General features: G+C 46.0%; 3 protein-coding genes across 3 annotated transcripts; 1 reads left to right on the forward strand and 2 right to left on the reverse strand.

The window, feature by feature from the left end:
- Positions 1-6: 6 nt before the first annotated feature.
- Positions 7-3,599, reverse strand: LOC132262684 (beta-alanyl-dopamine/carcinine hydrolase). Its single transcript, XM_059762024.1, has 5 exons — positions 3,103-3,599; positions 1,427-1,624; positions 846-1,188; positions 546-780; positions 7-486 (listed from the first exon to the last, which is right to left on the reverse strand). Exons 1-5 carry the CDS (start codon positions 3,190-3,192, stop codon positions 195-197), a joined length of 1,158 nt encoding a protein of 385 aa, XP_059618007.1. The 5' UTR covers positions 3,193-3,599; the 3' UTR covers positions 7-194.
- A 1,235-nt stretch (positions 3,600-4,834) lies between these two features.
- Positions 4,835-13,828, reverse strand: LOC132262479 (nuclear pore complex protein Nup153). Its single transcript, XM_059761753.1, has 9 exons — positions 13,423-13,828; positions 12,491-13,361; positions 12,308-12,431; positions 11,358-11,534; positions 7,592-11,293; positions 7,400-7,522; positions 7,235-7,303; positions 6,893-6,945; positions 4,835-6,766 (listed from the first exon to the last, which is right to left on the reverse strand). The coding sequence occupies exons 1-9, from the start codon at positions 13,784-13,786 to the stop codon at positions 6,700-6,702; spliced, it is 5,550 nt and encodes a 1,849-aa protein (XP_059617736.1). The 5' UTR covers positions 13,787-13,828; the 3' UTR covers positions 4,835-6,699.
- Positions 13,829-13,891: 63 nt separating this feature from the next.
- LOC132263543 (protein GPR107) lies at positions 13,892-17,750 on the forward strand. Its single transcript, XM_059763348.1, has 11 exons — positions 13,892-14,045; positions 14,172-14,282; positions 14,344-14,489; positions 14,556-14,701; positions 14,779-14,870; positions 15,230-15,334; positions 15,429-15,562; positions 15,642-15,791; positions 15,873-16,263; positions 16,660-16,817; positions 16,933-17,750. Exons 1-11 carry the CDS (start codon positions 13,968-13,970, stop codon positions 17,069-17,071), a joined length of 1,650 nt encoding a protein of 549 aa, XP_059619331.1. The 5' UTR covers positions 13,892-13,967; the 3' UTR covers positions 17,072-17,750.
- Positions 17,751-17,908: the final 158 nt, after the last annotated feature.

The raw sequence follows: 17,908 nt of genomic DNA on the forward strand, positions 1-17,908 counted from the left end.
CGTATGTTTTAAGTCTCGATTAGCCATTGATATATAATTTAATTAATAACGAACAATTTTGCAACGTTGTTCCAATATTGCTGGGTTTATGTTGAAATGCCTTATCACTTGGAGTGGTGAATTTGATAAGAAAACGGCTGAAGAGAAATCACCTGGGATTTCTCACATGAAAAGCTGGTGGGATTTTTCTCTATTTAGTCTCTAATCACGAGTGGCAGGACAACGAGAGGCTCATTGCGCTTGGGATTGTCCGAGTACAGAGTCCACGTGCGTGCGATGCAATCGAAAATTCCCACGGCGATCGTCTTGATTGGATCGTCACGTCTTCCACGGAAGACTGGGTGGATTTTGGACGATTCATCGCCCAGCATCTCAATGACATCAGCGCGATTCTTGGGCTCTCCCAGCTTGCGCAGCGTCAGCATTCTCTCCACACTGGAATCAATGATGAGTCCCGTGACTTCGGGTACCGGCAAGCGAAGGTATCTGCAAAGAAGAGCGCCTTTGAAGGGCGAGTGTTTGAGAGGCAAAGAAAGATGTCTCACTTGTTGCAGTGCGCCAAGTATTCTCCCTTGGCGGCTGTCTTCACTTCCAGCTGACTCTCGTTGCTCTTCGCCGGGCCCATCTCGATGTTGTGGAACACTCTGGGCCCATCCTGGCGCAGGAAGGTCATGTTGATGGAACAGCCATCGGCTGCGCCCACGCCAGCGTCTCTGATGATGTGCTGCGCCTGCACGAAGTTGTCTGCGCTGAGCAGAGCGCGAGTGATGAAGTGACGAGCTGAGAAAGGAAGATCAGAGCGTCAATTGATGATCTCTCAGTGGATGAATCAAGGGAATACTCACGAGTCTTTCCACTGTGCAGCGTGTCAGCGCTCAGCGTGTTAATGGTGAAGATCAATCCGTGGTGATTGTAGCCCATGGTGTAGCCAGGAAGATGTCCAGCATAGCAGAGAGACGTGAACTTCTCCTCCTTCACCTTGTGCTTCCCCTGCGGCTCATCGCACACAATGTGCGCCGACACGAGATAGAAGAAGTTCATCACCTCTGGCAGAGTGTCTTCATTGTGGGCAATCAACTCCTCGCCGGGCTGATTCACGCAGATGCTGGTGCAGCCAATCGGCTGATCCACACTATTCCTGCCCGCCACGGCTTTCGGCGTGATATCGTCCATGTGCAGGAGGAAGAGCTGCAGCCGTGGCAAAGAGAGAAGCCAATTAATCTAATGCAACACCGTGAATCGCGTGGCATTCTTCGAAGGTCATCTGACCTTCCACGGCGACAAATAAATTGGATTTGCAAGCAAATAATATTGCGCGCACACGAGAACAAGAAGCAGAGCTCGAGAATAGGGCTGTGATGCAATGGCATTTTAGAATGGACACACGAGAACAGGTGACAATGTTGCACAAGAAGCATCGACTCACCTTGTGGAATTCCACCTGGGCCCCATCGGCCGTTCCCTCCAGCTCCCGGATGTACTGGGGAAAGGAGGCGCGCACGGAATTCAGCGTCTCATTGTACACAGCTCGTCCTTCGCTCGTGTTGTACAGCGGTAAGTATGTGTTGTTCAGGGGCTCAGACAGGGTGAGAAACTCCCTGATCAGCGACGCAAAGGTGCGACCCTGCAGAAAAAGAAACACACAGATTTTAGATTTCAGAGATCACTTCAAAATTGGCCATTTGCTGACCGATTATGGGAATTTTGATCAAACTTGAATTTTTCTTCAATCTTGCAACCTGATTGCTTGGTTTACTTTTACAAAAGATCATAAATTCAACGAAAAATTGATCCAAAAAATTGTGGTTTCTGAAAACCATCGAATTTTATATGCAACTTTTTCTTTTGTCTATTTTCAAGACTTATAAATCCATCCAGCGTCACTATTTTCGGCATGATTCACCACTGACTTATTCTTAGACGATAAGCATTCACACGATTTTCTGTTATTCCTCAACAGACATTATTTTAAGACTTTTTATAGAGAGAAGTGAACGTACGTTTAGCTATAAATGACATCCAATAAATCACATCAATGACACATTTTTCCGAGGTAAAAGGGACTCAACACTCTGGATTATTTCCCTGAAGAGACAAAACGCTTTAGAGACATTCTGTCTGCGATTAAAGCACATTAATTGGGCGCCGATCGGTGATTATTAATTGCCATTGAGTCACGAATTTTGATGAATGGCGTTCCGACATGGTGCTTAACTTCAATCTCAATCTATGCAATCGAAGGATTAAATTGTCTCTGCTGCTTAATCTCTTTGTCACTCGCTTATCCATCAAATCTGCGCCACTGTTTGCTTAAGAAAAGTGTGATCAATCGAGGATGTTCTGTTATCCAACACTGTTGGCATGAAAATTGCTGATAATGCGACGAAAAATTGTCGTCGTGTGGCAAAAATTTCGTGACAATCTTACAAATGAAACTCATTTTTGCTGCTTCATCACATAAAAACCCTTCACTTCATGCTTCAGGGCGTTTTTCCTCATGATAAACTTATGTTTTAGCAGAGAGAAGAAAAAGATGATCGTGCGTGATAAGATTAAACACCTAAAATCAGGCCTAAAATAGAAATCTTCTTATCGTCTCTTAAGATGAGAAAAAAACTAAGAATTACGGTGAATAAGAAGCAAAAAATAAGGTGACTTATCAAAGCAACCTTATCATAGTAATTAACTACAGAACCGTTTAAATAAATACGAGATTTTTGACTCTTGACTTTACTAGGACGTTTTTGCGTTCTTGATAACAAAGATATATTGCTCAATTGTTGAGAAAAAATCCAAGTGCAAATGTTTAATGAGTAGTAAATTCAGCTAAACTTCGCGATGAATTTAAAAAATGCTCAAGAGACAATGCCACTTAGCAGTCAATTAGTTCGCTCAGCAATTCATCAATATCTTCATAATCAGAAACACTCTGTTCTCACTATTAAAATCGCGTTTAAAGTGAAGGTGAAGGAGTTTTTGAGGCAAAAGGACGCGCGTGCATCGTGTTTCCGACCTTCCTGCCCTATTTTAAGCCTTTTCAGCGGTGGCGTGTCGCCTTGGCGACGCCATCGAAGGATGGCAGAACACAAACTCTCAACTCACCACATCGAATCCCACTTCGTAGTGCGTTCCTCGAGTGTTCAGCACTGGGATGGCTTGATGCCTCTTCAGGACACTCACAGACGGCGACATTGTGGTGCTGGCAGAAATTCACTCTTCACAATTTTCGACTGGGATTTTCTCTCTGGCGCACACTTGCTGAGATTTGCGAATCTCACTCACTGACCCGATCTTTGCCCAGGAAAAAGCATCGAGCGCTGCGATGTCGAGGAGTCGCTGGCTTGCTGCCGCTCGGACGTTTTATTGGGCACTGGAGAGCGAGGGAAATGCGACGGAGCTTTTTGGGCCGCGCTCGTGGCGATCGATTGGGGAGTGAGCGCGACAGCCGACGAGCGTCCGTGAGACACGTGATGATTTTCCTGCTCGGAAGTGGTGTGGGAAACGCCAGTGAGCGATTGTAGTGGAATTTACACCCTTCGCCAGCCTCAAATCCTCCCCTGGCCGACTGGAGACGCAGTTCAGTCTCTCCTTATCACTGATGTTTGTACAAGTGTTTACACATGAGTGAAAATGGTGCAGATTTGATAAGAATCCACTAGGCTTATGGGTGATCTTGGATTCCCAGGAGGGCATATAAAATTATGAAAACTACGAACAATTTCATGCATTTCCCGAAGCGATGTCAGATCATTGTCAGATATATCCTTATGATTAGAGACTAGCCTGAAGAATAGCATGAATCTCATTGAAATCGAATCTACTTTGGCATCATTCACACTCCTCTAGAGTCGATTGGCTCAATTCTGCCACATAATTTCTCTGCTGATCGCACAAAAGTGTGCTGAATGAGTGTTTCCAGCCCGCCAAAGACTTCTGTCTCCGGACAGGGAGCGAGACAAGTCGCCGAACGGCGTCGATAAGATATCAGCTGCACTGCACACTTCATCTCGCACGCCATTCCGGGCGATAGCATCGGTGCCAGCGGGCAGAAAACCTTCGTTTTGGGCAGTAAAATGGGTGAAGAATTTTCAAGTTTAAGCCAACACTCAAAATCAATCCCTCAAATTGGATTAATGACTCTCCGACCGCGCATTTCTAAGAGTTCCTCAAGGCGACAATCATTCTGATGCCGAAAGTCTCTCTTTCTCCCCCAAATCGGAAAAACACAAGACATGGGCAAAAAGGCATTAAAATGCGTAATTAAGCGTTTGTGATACACATTAATTTCGGACACTGTAGGAACCACAAGAGATTAGTTCAATTGTCCCTCGAAAACACTTTTCTAGGTCAGACACTTGTCCAAAGACACGCGAGCGAAAATTTGGAGGTTCGTGACCCACTAAATCTCTTCCTTCCGCCACTCTTGCGGTCTGTTGTTGTTCAGCGCGGAAAAGCTCTCGTGAAGCAGTGCCGTGGGGAGAATAGTGACGCACGTCACACTCTCTCGTGAGGGAAAAGCGCGCCGGAGCAGCAGCAGCAGCAGCAGCCTTGAAAGATGCCGCGATAGAGAGTGTCACGATCGCCGTCATTCGGATGTCTTGTGCGCCAAGGCTCTCAGGTCGTGCCGCTCGAGATCCGTGAGAAGATCGCGCACTCGTGATATCTCCAGACGCCACAGATCGCCAAACTAGGAAAAACGAGCACAGTCACAGGTGACGGAGATGCAGATCGACGAGGCGGAAGAAATACTTGCATTTTCTTTTATTAATATTTCTTCTTCCTTAGAGTTAATCTCTCTCTCTCTCTCTCTGTCGCTCTTCTTTTAATCAATATATTTAATATTTATATTTACCATTATTCACATATTGGAGGATGCCTGAATATTTAACTTTTTCTTCATTCTCTTTTTACAATGTAATTCGTGTACAAAAAATTTTATATGTACATCATTTTGAAGGTACAATCTTATTATAAACTTTTCATCATCTTTTTTTATATTTTAAATATAAAAAAACAATCACATATTAAACAAATATTTTTTAGTCATTTAATATTGGCAATAATTTTTCATCATTCATTTTTTTTACTCTTCTCATTACGTACAATTTATATATATATTCATCAGTATTGAGGATAAAAAAAGAAACACAACTAATTATAATTATTTAAACCTAAACTACATCAAGTAAATCTTAGTGCTAAAGCAAAGAAGAAGAAATAAACGATTATCAATATAAGGGTTATAGCTAAAATCTATTGAAAATTATTGCCATTTAAATGATAAAAAATATTTTTATTTTGTCATTAAAGCATCCTGCAATAGTTTTTTTTCCTTCAATATCCTTAAACTCCCTTAAAACTTAGCCATTATATTCAAATGTGTCTCATACGACTATAATTCCATTTTTTCTTCTTCTTCATCAAATATTATCTAACTAATATTTCTCTCTCAACTCCTTCTTTTTCTGAGTCCTTTTCGTTTCTCTTCGAACTTTTTTCTTTTTCTTCCTTCTCTACTCCTCCAATGCCATTCCACAAGTCTCACGGCAATAGAAACGAAAAAGAAACTATTCTCTACTATGCAAAATATATTCTCATCTTCTCTTCATTCATGAAATTGTTATCGATATTTACATTTATCCACATTAAATATTTCTTCTTTTTTTTTTTACTCATTTCAACCCGGTCATTACAGAAGTTTCCCATCAAAAAGCCAAGATTCAAAAATAATTCCATTAATCTTTTCTTGAAATTAAGTAAGTTGCATTTTTTTTTATATCTCTACAGAAGAACAAATGTGTTTTTTTCTGCATCAACACAAAGTTAAAAAAAATTATTATTTACATTCATCCCCCATTCTTCTTCGTCTTCTCCTCACTTTCCATTACATTAATTACATCCTAAAATAGTTCTTTTTTTTCTTTATCAATTAGTTACACTAAATCTCTGTCTATTTCAATTTAATTATCGTATTATATTTATTTTATCGACTCCATCTTCTCCATGAATTTCTTATGCGAAAATCTTCATTTCTTTTATAATTTTTTTTAATAAGTATGTGACTAACATGTTATCAATAATTTTTTTTCCTTTTTCTTTTGATGATGATGTTGATGATGTGTTCTCTCCATCATTCATTGATTTCTTCTTCAACTCACATTTATCAATTTTTAAACATAAAAACAATCAATATTCTCGACATGTTCTTCTGCCATGATCCTCTCTATCTCTCTCTCTTTCGTCACTCGTGAGACATCACTTTTGATCCTTTCGCAACACCTCTTCCCCGAATCATCATCTTCCTGTTCATCATATTATCTGTGAAATGTGGAGCGATATACTTGTATCTACTGTATCTTCTTCCGTAATTCATATTCACTGCTGTCTTTCTTGGCACAAATATCTTGGTTTTTGCTGCAATTTTCGCGGAAATTGGGCTATTGATTTTCACAAACTTACTACTTCGCATCATCCTCGGCTGGTCGGCGATAACGATTCCCTCTGTTGTCTCCTGTCCAACCTCATCTTTCGTGGTCAATCTCCCATGTTCAGCTGCCCTTGCACATCTCCTATTGGGATTCACAGAGCGCCACTGATAAATCGATGGTCTCTTTGTCAAATTCATCCCTGAACACCTCATCTTCACCCTATTGCCATCCCTATTGACCACCATCCTCTTTTCACACTTCATCGCATCATCTATCGCTGCACACGACGCAATCCGCGACAGATCTTCCTTCGTTGCGGCTGTTGACCCGGATTCACACTGAAAGCACAACAAAAACATCCCTTCAAATCCTCACTTTACACCCAAAATCCTCGGCACATCGAGAGATACTCTGCACAGCAAACTTCAAACACAACAATGTGATTAAAGGACATTAGTACTTACGCAAACAAATTAGTAGTTCCACCAAATGAGAAGGCTGGTGCATTTGTACCAGTCTGAAATTAGTCAGAGAAAGAAAAAAATCGTCAATATTTCTATTCATCATCAATTGCACACATTGAGACAGAGCATGCATTCTGCCCCCACTTTTTTTTCTTCTCTTCTTCTTTCACAATATCTCAACACAAGTTTAATGTCTTTTTTTTCAATGGACATTGACCAAGACTTTTCATGCGCATTTGGCAAAAATAATAAAAATGCTTCTGCATGGGAAGACAGAATAAACACGGAGAAGAATAGGGAAAAAACAGAAACACTGGTAATATGGTTGGCAATCAAACTCACCTCAGTGCTTCCGCCATCGAAATTAAATGCCGATGGTGCCGCATTAAATGAGAACGGCTGGTTTGAGTTCTGCAAATGAAGCAAGTAAATATATATAAAGAAAAATTAGTATACTCTTCATCTTCACACATTTCACACATGCTCGCACTCTATTCATTCACTTACTTGTTGAGCTGAGCCGGTAAAGTTGAAATTTGGCGCTTGTCCGGCAGAAAAATTGAACGCTGGCTTATTATCTCCTTGATTAGCTTGTGTATTATTATTATTGGCGCCAAATGTGAACAGAGTCTGCAAAAGAAATCATCACAGCCATCAATATTCAGCCTCAATTCAGCACAAGAAGACATCAAAACTTACATTTGACGGCTCTGCCGGTTTTGGGGCGCCGAATTCGAATGCCGTTGATATCTTCTTCGTTGACGGTTCAATGCCATCATTCACATCAAATCCACGCGATTGCTGCCCACCAAATGGCATCGCGACGCCCGCCGGTTTGCTGGCCGGTGATCCAAAGATGTTTGCACTTGCCGCCGGCTGTTGGCCCGTCGCCGGTGAAGCACTGAACACCGACGGAGCAGCATTGGCGGTCGATCCGGAAATGCCGCCAAAGAGATTTGCGGATGGAGTGGAACCAAATGCTGGAGTGCCTCCGAATCCTGACTGAGCGCCAGAATTCAGTGGAGACATGCCACTGTTGAAGGGCGATTGAGTGGCCGCGGCGCCGAAGGTCGGAGACGTGGCCATCGAACCGAACGCTGGCGGATTCTGTGTTTGCTGCTGCTGTCCACCAAATCCTCCGAATCCCCCAAATCCCGTCGACGCTGCCGGCGTGGTGACTGCCGCTTGTGGCGGCTTCTCTTCCTGAGGCTTCGCCGCGGCCGCGCCAAAGATGAATGGCGTCTGCTGAGGCTTCGCCTGTTCCGCTGGCGCAGTCGAAGCGCCCCCAAAGGCGAACACAGACGGTTGGTTGGTCAGCGCTGACGTCGTGACTGTGGATTGGGAGAACGCAGGCGGAGCGGATGTGGAGACAGCTGGCGTGGTAGCTCCAAAAGTGAACGGTTGCGATGCCTTCGAAGCATTCCCGAACTCAATGATCTTCTTGGGTGGCTCCGCTTTAGCTGCAGCCTCGCCAAATGTCATGGGACTCTTGAACAGCGACGACGAGGCGTCTGTGGAACTCGCGAAAGGACTTGCCGTGGCAGTGGTGCTGCCGAAGAGGTTCGTGGTAGTTGACGTCGTCACAGCTGGCGTTCCAAAGACAATTGACGCTTTCGGTGTCGTCGAGACGCTAGTGCTAGTCTCACTCGCTGCCGGAGAAGACTCTGCGGGTTTCAGTGAGGCCCCAAAAGTATATGCTGGCGGCGCTTTGGGCGTTGTTGGCAACTCCGCAGTGGTCACAGGCGCAGGAACACCAAACTTGAAGCCTCCCGTGCTGGAAGTCACTGTAGTCGATGCTGTAGTAGCGACAGCTGTAGTCACCGTTGTCGTGGCTTTAAAAACAAGCTTCCCTGGCGACTCTGCAGTGGTTGTTGCTGCCTTGGGGGCGCCAAAGATGTACTTTGGCGGCTCTTGAGTCACTGAACTCGCAGTAGATGCGACATTGCCAAAGATAAATCCACTCTTTGGCGCCTCCTTCACAGTCTTCTCACTCTCCTTGGTGGTGGTGGTGCTTGACGTCGTTGTGGCCGACGAGGAGCCGCCAAACACGAAGCCTCCAGCTGTCGTCGTTGTCACCGTCGATGTGGCCTCAATCTTCTCACTCACCGCCGTAGACGCTGGCATGCCGAACGTGAACTTGGACGAGGAAGAGACAGTGCTGAAGGAGAATTGCGGCACATTGTCCGTGGCGGCGCCCGGTTTCGCCTGATCACAGCAAGCACACCGATTCTTTCCAGCTTCGTTTCTCGTCATGCACGCCGAACACTCCCACTTGGCCTTCTGCTGTGACACCAACTTGCTGAAGCCCTCGTCGGCGACCTTCGGCGCAAGCGCCCAGGGATTGGAGCTGGCGGCAGTGGCAGTAGACGGTGTTGTCTTTAAGGCACCATCCGGCCGTGGAGATTCACAGCACGGACACTTTTGCAGCGCATTGTCGTTCTTCAGCATGCAACCCGGACACTCCCACTTGGCATTTTGTGCCGCCACCAGAGCCTTGAAGCCACTGTCCATCGCCGGAGCGGCTGGAGTCGCGACCGGAACAGCCGGTGGCTTGCTTGCACCCTTCTTGGCACCTCCACACGCCACACACGCCGAGTCTGTCTCCTTGTTGCGCACCAGGCAAGCATCGCACTCCCACGTGTTGGCCGCCGCCTTGAATTGACTGCCGAAGGAATTGACAATCTTCAGCGGAATAGGATCCTTCACCGTCTCCAGCGCCGTCTTCTCACTCTGCACACTCGAGATCTTCAGTGGAGACGTCTTCAGGGCCTCCAAGACACTGCTGCCGATCTTCAGTGTCTGTGGCACCGGTGACTTCACCGGGCTCTCCTTCTCCGCCACTGTGACTTGCGGACGCTTCTTCGCCAGTTCTGGCGCATAGGTGAACATCGGCACCGCAGGATTACTCTTCACCTCCTGCATTTCCCGCACATCAATTGGCTCACAGAATTTGAAGCTCCCAACAATGCTAGACGTCGAATTGACTGTCTGTCCCACGACAATTGGCTGAGAGAACTTGAAGACATTCGCAGTGGACTCTCTCTCTTTCGCCTTCTCCGCCTTCCACTCACTCGGTCCATTTCTCTTCTCCACCACCGCCGGGAAAGTGATGTCAAACTTCGGCACTGACATCAATTGCGGCAACTGAACATCGGGCAACTTCACCTCGGGCGCCACATCGTCGGCAGCGCTGCTATTCTCCGGACGCACCTTCGAAATCTTGTTCCTCATCTTATTCACATGCTTCGCGCCCTCGGCATCACCCTTCGTGTCCGGCAACTTGTACTCCGTCACGCGATTGAGTGTGCTATTTGAGTCCATGGCGCACTTCCGCAACTGCTCCGTCTGACTCTGGAGCTTCTTCATCTGCAGCAGCTGCGACATCGATGGCACCTGCAATTCCGTCATCGGCGGCACAGAGTTCATCCTCGCGGCGGCATTGGATGAAGACCCTCTCGAGTAGGGAGTCTTGGGCGTCTGCAGCCGAATCGCCCTGTTGGCCTGCAAATCCTGCTCCGTGAATCTCTGCCTCTGCATCAGCGACGGCACCTGTCTACCCGCGAGACTGCTGTGCGCCATCTTCCGCACATCCGACAGCGGTCCCGTCAGTTGATTCATCATCTCCATGATCCTCTTGGCGGTCTTCGACAGCGGCACCTCATCTCTATTCCCACCGGGCGCCGCGGCCTGAGCGCCGCCGAGCTGTGAGGTCGATGACGAGGAGAAATTCGATAGACTCGAGGAGGGACGCGTCGAAGGCATCTGTCTACTCCTCAAGGGATTGTTGAAGCGCATGGCCGAATAAGCTGATGCGCCGCCATACATTGTCCGGCCGCGATAGAAGGGCGATTGGATGTTGAGAAGGCGACTGTCGCTCAGCGCCGATGTGCTACCGTAGAGAGATGCATTGAAGGAGCGCTTCTGCGAGAGACTGTTCAGTGAACTCATCGACATCGATATGTTCTTGTCGGAGAAGAGGGACTTCTTCGATTGCAGGTGAGAGCCAAAGTTGATGACACTCGACTGTCTCAGGCCGTCGCCACTCTTCCCACCGAAGATGTTCACCGATGCACTGCTCATGCTGGCGCCACTCTCGGACGCCGAGTCATTCCCATTGGCTATACTCTCCTCCACCTCCTCCTCCTCTTCCTCCTCCTCCACCTCGTCCTGCCGCACGGCCTCCTCGCTCACCACCGGCAGCACCACCTCGTTCAGCGCCGATTTCTGCGGATGGTGCACCGGCGGGGAGGATCTGACGAAGCTATAGGGCTCCGGAGGCCGGTTGCTGTAGTCCAGGAAGCTGCGATGCGTGCCAAAGCCTGAGGTAGTCGGTGTTGATGTGTTTGCGACGAAATTCGAGGTTAGACTCCTCGGATCAGCGCCAGTGTCCACGGGAGTTTGCTGAAATCCCACAAGCACACATTACTCCACTCCTGCAAACCAACCCGGAAGACTGAGTACTCACAGTAACAATGTAGGATTTGAGCTTCTTCACCGGCGGAGCCTCGCTCTGCTCCCCAGGCTCCTCAGTGTCTGACTCCCGGCGCCTGCGGAGATTTCCGTTCCTGTTGCCCTGCCGCTCGGTGTGCGCCGTCGGAGAAAACCATCCGGACACGCGCGATCGCACCCTCTCGAGGATCGACTGGAAAGAGAAGAGAGCCAATGAGAGCCTTTCCCGGCCACTCATCCACACCGTCACACCCGGGCGTGACTATTTGCGTGCTGTTGAGCAAGCGAAAATCATGAGAAGTGTGCGCGATCACTGCGAGGTCGCTTTCTCGAATTTTTCTCCTTCATCCATCATGAGGGAAGCGCGACATCGAGGAGACTACCACACACGCTGCCAGGCTGCCATGACATTTCTCCCCGAATCACACACTCTCTTCCGCACATTTTCGCCCCTGCGCCACCCTCGGGTGCTCCGCTTCTGCCCCAAATCGCCACCCCACGGCGCGGGGCGGCGACTGGGGGCGCCGTTTGGCCGTTTTCACGCCGAAAAATGAGGCAATTGTTGCGTGAAAAAGGCGAGGAAGGAAACGCAAAAGTGACACTTACTGGGGACGTTTCTTGTGTGCGATTTGCCATCTTCCACGCAACTTGGACCGTCCACTTTCACTACCCTACGCACAATATCGCCGTCTAAATGCACTTCCACTCAATGAACAACTGCAGAAACTCAATATGTACTCTCATTAGATAAAAAAATATTCACGCCATCCGGATTTGTTCACGCGAAAATCGAGGAATGACGGCTTCCACTGCCCGAACATGACCGAACACTGCACGACGCCTTGCGGCTCATGGCGCACCGTGCGGCGGGACACCAAAGTACTGATCGAAGAAGCGCTGTCAGACCTTCGTTGAGTTTCTTTACGCGGGATTTTTCTCAAAATGCACCTCTTTTTTGCTCGTCTAATAGCATTTTATTACATTTGCCTTCTTAGAACTCTCTCCAATTGCTTCCTTTGCAGGAATATTCTTATCAGTTGGGTCAGCATCTGCATCAAGTCCATGACACGTCTTCATGTGCTTCTTATATCTGCAAAAAACACCGAAATTAAGGGGGAAATCGAGAGAAAATCACATTTTTAGCATTACTTATCCCTCCGCACAAAGGTAGATCCACATTCGGAGCACTGGAAGCGATTTCCTTCGCCGTGGCTGAACATGTGCACCTTCAAGCTCCACTTCTTCGAGTACTCTTTCTGGCACACTTCGCACTGATACTTCACGCCGTCGTGCGTGTCCATGTGCTGATCCAGATGACACTTCTGCCTGTACCGGTTGGGACAGCGATCGCAGGCGTAGGGCTTCTCGCCAGTGTGCTTCCGCTGGTGGACGTGCAGGAAAGCCACGCGTGAGAAGGTCTTCTTGCAATCCGGACACCCTATCGGCTTTCCATTGTGAATTGCCATGTGAGTTTTGAGCGTGGCGTATTGGCGGAAAGTCTTCTGGCACACGCTGCACTCGAAGGGCTTCTCGCCAGTGTGCAGACGCCTGTGGCACACCAGAACATTCCTATGGGAGAAACTCATGCCGCAATCCGAACACTTGTAAGGACGCTCTCCTGTGTGCACTCTCATGTGCGCCTTCAGCCTGTTGGCCAGCGCAAAAGCCTTATTGCACACGCTGCACGAGAAGCTCTTCTCGCCAGTATGAGTCGTGTTGTGCGTCTGGAGTCCCTGTCGCGTGCTGAAGCTCTTCCCACAATCACTGCACAAGTGATTGTGCACTTTGGCAGAAGTCTCCTGCCGTAAATGCACCAGATTCCTGTGCTTCCTCCATCCGCTGCGAGTTGTGTAGACCTTCTGGCACTCTTCGCAAGTAAAACTCTTCTCCTTTCTGTGCTTCACCATGTGGGCGACAAGCTTAGATCTCTTCCTAAATGTCTCCTTGCAGATTTCACAGGACAAATCCGTTTTCGCTTCATGAAACTCCTTCATATGCTTCTGCAGATAAATTTCACGACCTAGAAAGGAATTCACCAATTATTTTCTATGGCATAACAGAGGAAAAAGGGACAAACTCACTGAAATATTTGTTGCAAACAGAACATATGTAGGCAGAAACCTCTTCTTCCTGAACAATTTCTTCAGAAACTTCATCTCTCACCTCCTCCTTCTCTTCACCGATTAACCCAGAGAACTTCCTCTGCGTTTCCAGGCATTTCTCTCGGAAATCAAACGCTTTCCCAAGATCTTCCACGCATTGCAGGCAAATATTCTCCGTGAAAGACGAGGAGTCGCACTCCAGAAGATCTATTCCTGTTAGCATCAAACATGCCGATGAGATTGTGTGATCACTATTGAAATCTGACCGTACAGATCTCTGAGTACTCGTGCTGGAGAAGCAGGAGCAGCAACGATTGGTGTAATCAACAATTTCCACTTCCATTCTCCTTGCAAGAAAAAGCCAACAACAAAAACAAACTTGACACTGCAGAGGGCGCTCGCTGGAGCAACTCAGTGTCGCCAGCGCCACAGTCAGCGAGCATTGATACTACAGTGTGACATCGAGTGAGCTGAAAAACAAGCAAATCTCTGGAAAACTGTGTTATCTCGTGAAAAATCAGAATATGCGACTGAAATCCTTGTGGATATGGTTGCTTGTGATACCAGTGGTGCTGGGAAGGAAGCACCACCTCGGAGTGACGGTGAGTTTGAGCATATATGCTGGTTTAGTGCATATTTTGATGGCTTTTTTTGTTGACGTCATGGGGGAATGCGAGGGGAGGCGTCAATGGAGCTCCGATTGATATGGGATTTGCTTGGTATTTCAGGACGACTACCGGCGCTACATAGCCCTGAGCACCTTCGGCTTCTATCAGGGTGGCATTCTCGATGTGAAATTTCTAAACTTCGAGGTTCCAGTGGGTGAGGAGAAACAACAGGTGAAAAGGAGGTCTCGTCACTCATTTTCCCACGCAATTAATCGATTTATTTTGTGTGTAGTTTGGCTTATCGCTGGATAAGACACTCTCTGACGCGATGAATCCGTATCTGGACACGCATCAGGATAAGTGCATCCTGGAGGAGCCCGCATCGGCACAGAAGAGAGGACCAATCATCTTCATAAAGATGGACTTGGCAAACAACGCGTGAGTTTTCTGTGTTATCTTTTCACCTGTGCGAGACGTTGTAGAATGTGTGTGTTGATTTGGCAGGACGCACATCGATTGCTCCAAGGACTGGCCGCCAACTGTGTACATCTACAAGAACCGGGCGGACATTCCCGTGATGAGGGCGAAGCGCCACAGCAAGGCTGATGTCAGTGACTCATCCATCTTTCTGCAGAGACGACGACGATCAGGTGAGTTTGTCTGCTCGGGGCGAATGTTGTGTGTTGGCATGAATAACTGATGACACTTCTCATCCATGGAATTACAGCCGATGTGGACGCAAGGGGCGCCAAGTGCAATCAACAGAATCTCCCGATGAACATGACGCTGAAGGATGGCGTGAAATACTACTCTATGAACGTGAGTCGATTCAAAATAATGCATTAATTTTTAATGGACCTCCTGAAAGGCTAATTGAATTGAGCTGCCAATCATGAGCTGAACTGCCAATGGAGATGATATTTTTAATTGGATGATGATTTTCCGGGGGTGAATTTCGCCAAATGTGTGCATGAGAGTATTTGTATTCGTTATGATTCCTGATGCCTAATGCTTTGCGTAATTGCCCGGGGGCAGCTCACAAGAGGGGTTTCAATCATTTATCATGCTGGGTGTGCGCGGGGGTGTGTGGAATTTGTAGAAATTTATATAGGCGCAGAGAGTGAAGTGGAAGAAAGGCGAAGTGATTTATTGTTTTATTTCTTTCCGTATTCTCCTAGTTTGTTCTCTATGTGGCCACGAAGGAAGATGAGGGTCTCTACAATTTATATTTCCACAGCTGTCCGAATTATATCTATCCACCTAAATACTCCCTCAACTTCAATGTGAGTCGAGAATCATATTCTGGGGAGGGCATTTTGTATTTGGGTAAAATGGTTGGAATAAATTTTCATACATTCTTCCCTCGTTGCAAATTAGGTGGATATTGAGGAGAACAATAGTGGCAATTACTTATCGGCCGGCGAAATGCCTCTGCCTGCGCTGTACTTCATGATGGCGGTGCTGTTCTTCCTCTCGGGACTGTTCTGGGTGTTCATCCTGCAGAAGAGCAAGTGAGTGAGATGCTGCACAGATGTGGCTTTTGCACCTGACAATATATTATTCAATAATAATAATATCCCAATATTGCAGGCATCCGGTGTTCAAGATCCACTATCTGATGGCCGTTCTGGTGTTCCTCAAGTCCCTCTCGCTCTTCTTTCACGCCATCAACTACCACTTTATCGAGATTAAAGGGGAGCACGTTGCAGCATGGGCAATTCTCTTCTACATCACTCATCTGTAAGAGTGCCTCTCTGCCTCTCAGCGCCTGATGGTGCGATTATACAGACTTTAATTTATCTCTCTCGTCTCTCCGCACAGCCTCAAGGGTGCCGTTCTCTTCATCACCATCGTCCTCATAGGCACAGGATGGACGTTCATCAAGCACATACTGGCCGATAAGGATAAGAAATTGTTCATGATTGTCATACCACTTCAAGTGTTGGCTAATGTGGCGGCAATTATCATTGAGGAGAGCGAAGTGGGTGACAGAGAGCACACGACGTGGGGTGACATTTTTATCCTTGTGGACTTAATATGCTGCGGCGCCATTCTCTTCCCTGTTGTGTGGTCAATTCGGCACCTTCAGGAGGCTTCCGCCACCGACGGCAAGGCCGCCACGAATTTGAGAAAATTGAAACTCTTCCGGCAATTCTACATAATGATTGTGTGCTACATCTACTTCACGCGAATTATCGTCTATCTTCTCAAGGTAATTTCTCTACTTAATAGCCTCTCTGTGTGTGGACACGAGACACATGTTTTACGGGATAGTTAAAGTGGTGAAAATGGGGATTTTTATCCACCCATCAATTGGCCATTGAGTGATGGATGATAATAATTCTTTTTTCGATGAGTTTATGCGCATTATTATCAGTATTGAGTAATGTGTCGGTTTTTTTTTACTGGATTTTTCTAGAGCCACTCAATAGTTTTTTTTTATGGCTCTCTTTATCTATTGAGGAAAAAAAGAACGGAAAAAAATCGATCACACGACAATTGATTGGGGGAAACTGTCGTCTCTATTGTAGGTTGGAATTTGTGCAGAAATTGCTTATGCAAATGCAGTGGAGAATGAGAAAATTTGTTCGCATTGAATTTCTTGCAGATAACAGTGGCTTTTCAGTATGCATGGATGGACGAGATGTTCAGGGAGATGGCCAATTACACATTCTTCGTGCTCACGGCGTACAAGTTCCGGCCAGCATCGCAGCATCCGTACTTCACCGTCAGCAACAGCGATGACGAGGAGGATGCCAATGAAGTGTGAGTAATCTCTGGCATGTGTTCTGCTGTCCTTTGCCATTTCTTCACACGACTGACTCACATGCGTCGTCTTGGTGTTTGGGGGTGTGTGGAATTGATGGGGTTGTCTTTGCAGATTGACAGATTCGGGATTCACTGAAGGATTAACCAAAGTCACCAATCGCTCGATGCCGAGTGCGACATTCGTCGATGGCAACGAGGAGGAGCGTGAGACATTAATAAGTAAACGCGAATCGAGCCATGAGTACGATTGAAGCGCACCACGAGCTGAGATATTCGTGTTCGATATATTGATCAACTTGGAATTACTTGGTAATAGGCATCTAATTTCCTCTGCAACCCTCTTGTTCTCCATTGTAAACGATTGTATAGTGTAATGAACTTTTGTGAATATTTATTATTCATAAATTTAAGTACTGTATATAATAGTTTCTCTATTTCCACTCTGTCACTGTCTCTTCTCGCAACTGTTAAGTCTTCGGTCGCAAGTGATTCCTTTTTTTCTTTCTGCAAATTCCATAGAAATTGAGAAACTCTCTAGCCTATATATAGTGAGTCTGTTAAGGAGTTTTCGTAGTGTGAATTATGATGTAGTCAAGTATATTTTTCCAAACATATACTTGAAGATCGATGAAATATTAGCGACTGTTGCAGAGAAATTACATATTGAATATTCACAGTAGGATTTTTTTCACGATAACAAACCCTGTAATAATAAAATTGACTGCATTTTCAATTTAAAAGAAATATAAAACAAGAAGTATAATTGTGATTTTAAACGTAATATACTTAATGAGAATTTTCATTAGATAGTTGATATAGTGTCTTTATGAAATGAGATGAAAAAAAAGTAAGAATTAGATGACAAGATAATCATTATATGAAAAAAAATAAAGTGAATTTCGAAATAAAAACGAGTTAATTTTTGCATAACTTTATTTTTATATTAAACTGCACACATACATAAATATTCTTGTTAACTGTGTCTTTATTTATCCTTTTTCTCTATTTTTCTTCACTATTTTTTTTTTGGATCAAACAGATTTTTTTTTTCTCGTTTACCAAGAAATAATATTCAACAAATACGTTTT

Source organism: Phlebotomus argentipes, unplaced genomic scaffold, assembly GCF_947086385.1.
Source record: "Phlebotomus argentipes unplaced genomic scaffold, Phlebotomus argentipes genome assembly contig_15, whole genome shotgun sequence".
Classification (NCBI taxonomy): Eukaryota; Metazoa; Arthropoda; class Insecta; order Diptera; family Psychodidae; genus Phlebotomus; species Phlebotomus argentipes.

Bases quoted from the DNA above. Each gene is read 5' to 3' on its own strand.
- LOC132262684 (XM_059762024.1), bottom strand. From the start codon at position 3,192: ATGTCGCCGTCTGTGAGTGTCCTGAAGAGGCATCAAGCCATCCCAGTG. The intron at 1,189-1,426 runs GTGAGTCGATGC...CCACGGCTGCAG, and splicing joins CCCAGGTGGAATTCCACAAG to CTCTTCCTCCTGCACATGGA. The intron at 781-845 runs GTGAGTATTCCC...TTCCTTTCTCAG, and splicing joins GCTGCACAGTGGAAAGACTC to CTCGTCACTTCATCACTCGC.
- LOC132262479 (XM_059761753.1), bottom strand. From the start codon at position 13,786: ATGGAAGTGGAAATTGTTGATTACACCAATCGTTGCTGCTCCTGCTTC. The intron at 6,946-7,234 runs GTGAGTTTGATT...GACTAATTTCAG, and splicing joins TCGATGGCGGAAGCACTGAG to ACTGGTACAAATGCACCAGC. The intron at 6,767-6,892 runs GTAAGTACTAAT...TTGTGCTTTCAG, and splicing joins GGAACTACTAATTTGTTTGC to TGTGAATCCGGGTCAACAGC.
- LOC132263543 (XM_059763348.1), top strand. From the start codon at position 13,968: ATGCGACTGAAATCCTTGTGGATATGGTTGCTTGTGATACCAGTGGTG. The intron at 14,490-14,555 runs GTGAGTTTTCTG...TTGATTTGGCAG, and splicing joins ATGGACTTGGCAAACAACGC to GACGCACATCGATTGCTCCA. The intron at 15,792-15,872 runs GTAAGAGTGCCT...CTCTCCGCACAG, and splicing joins CTCTTCTACATCACTCATCT to CCTCAAGGGTGCCGTTCTCT.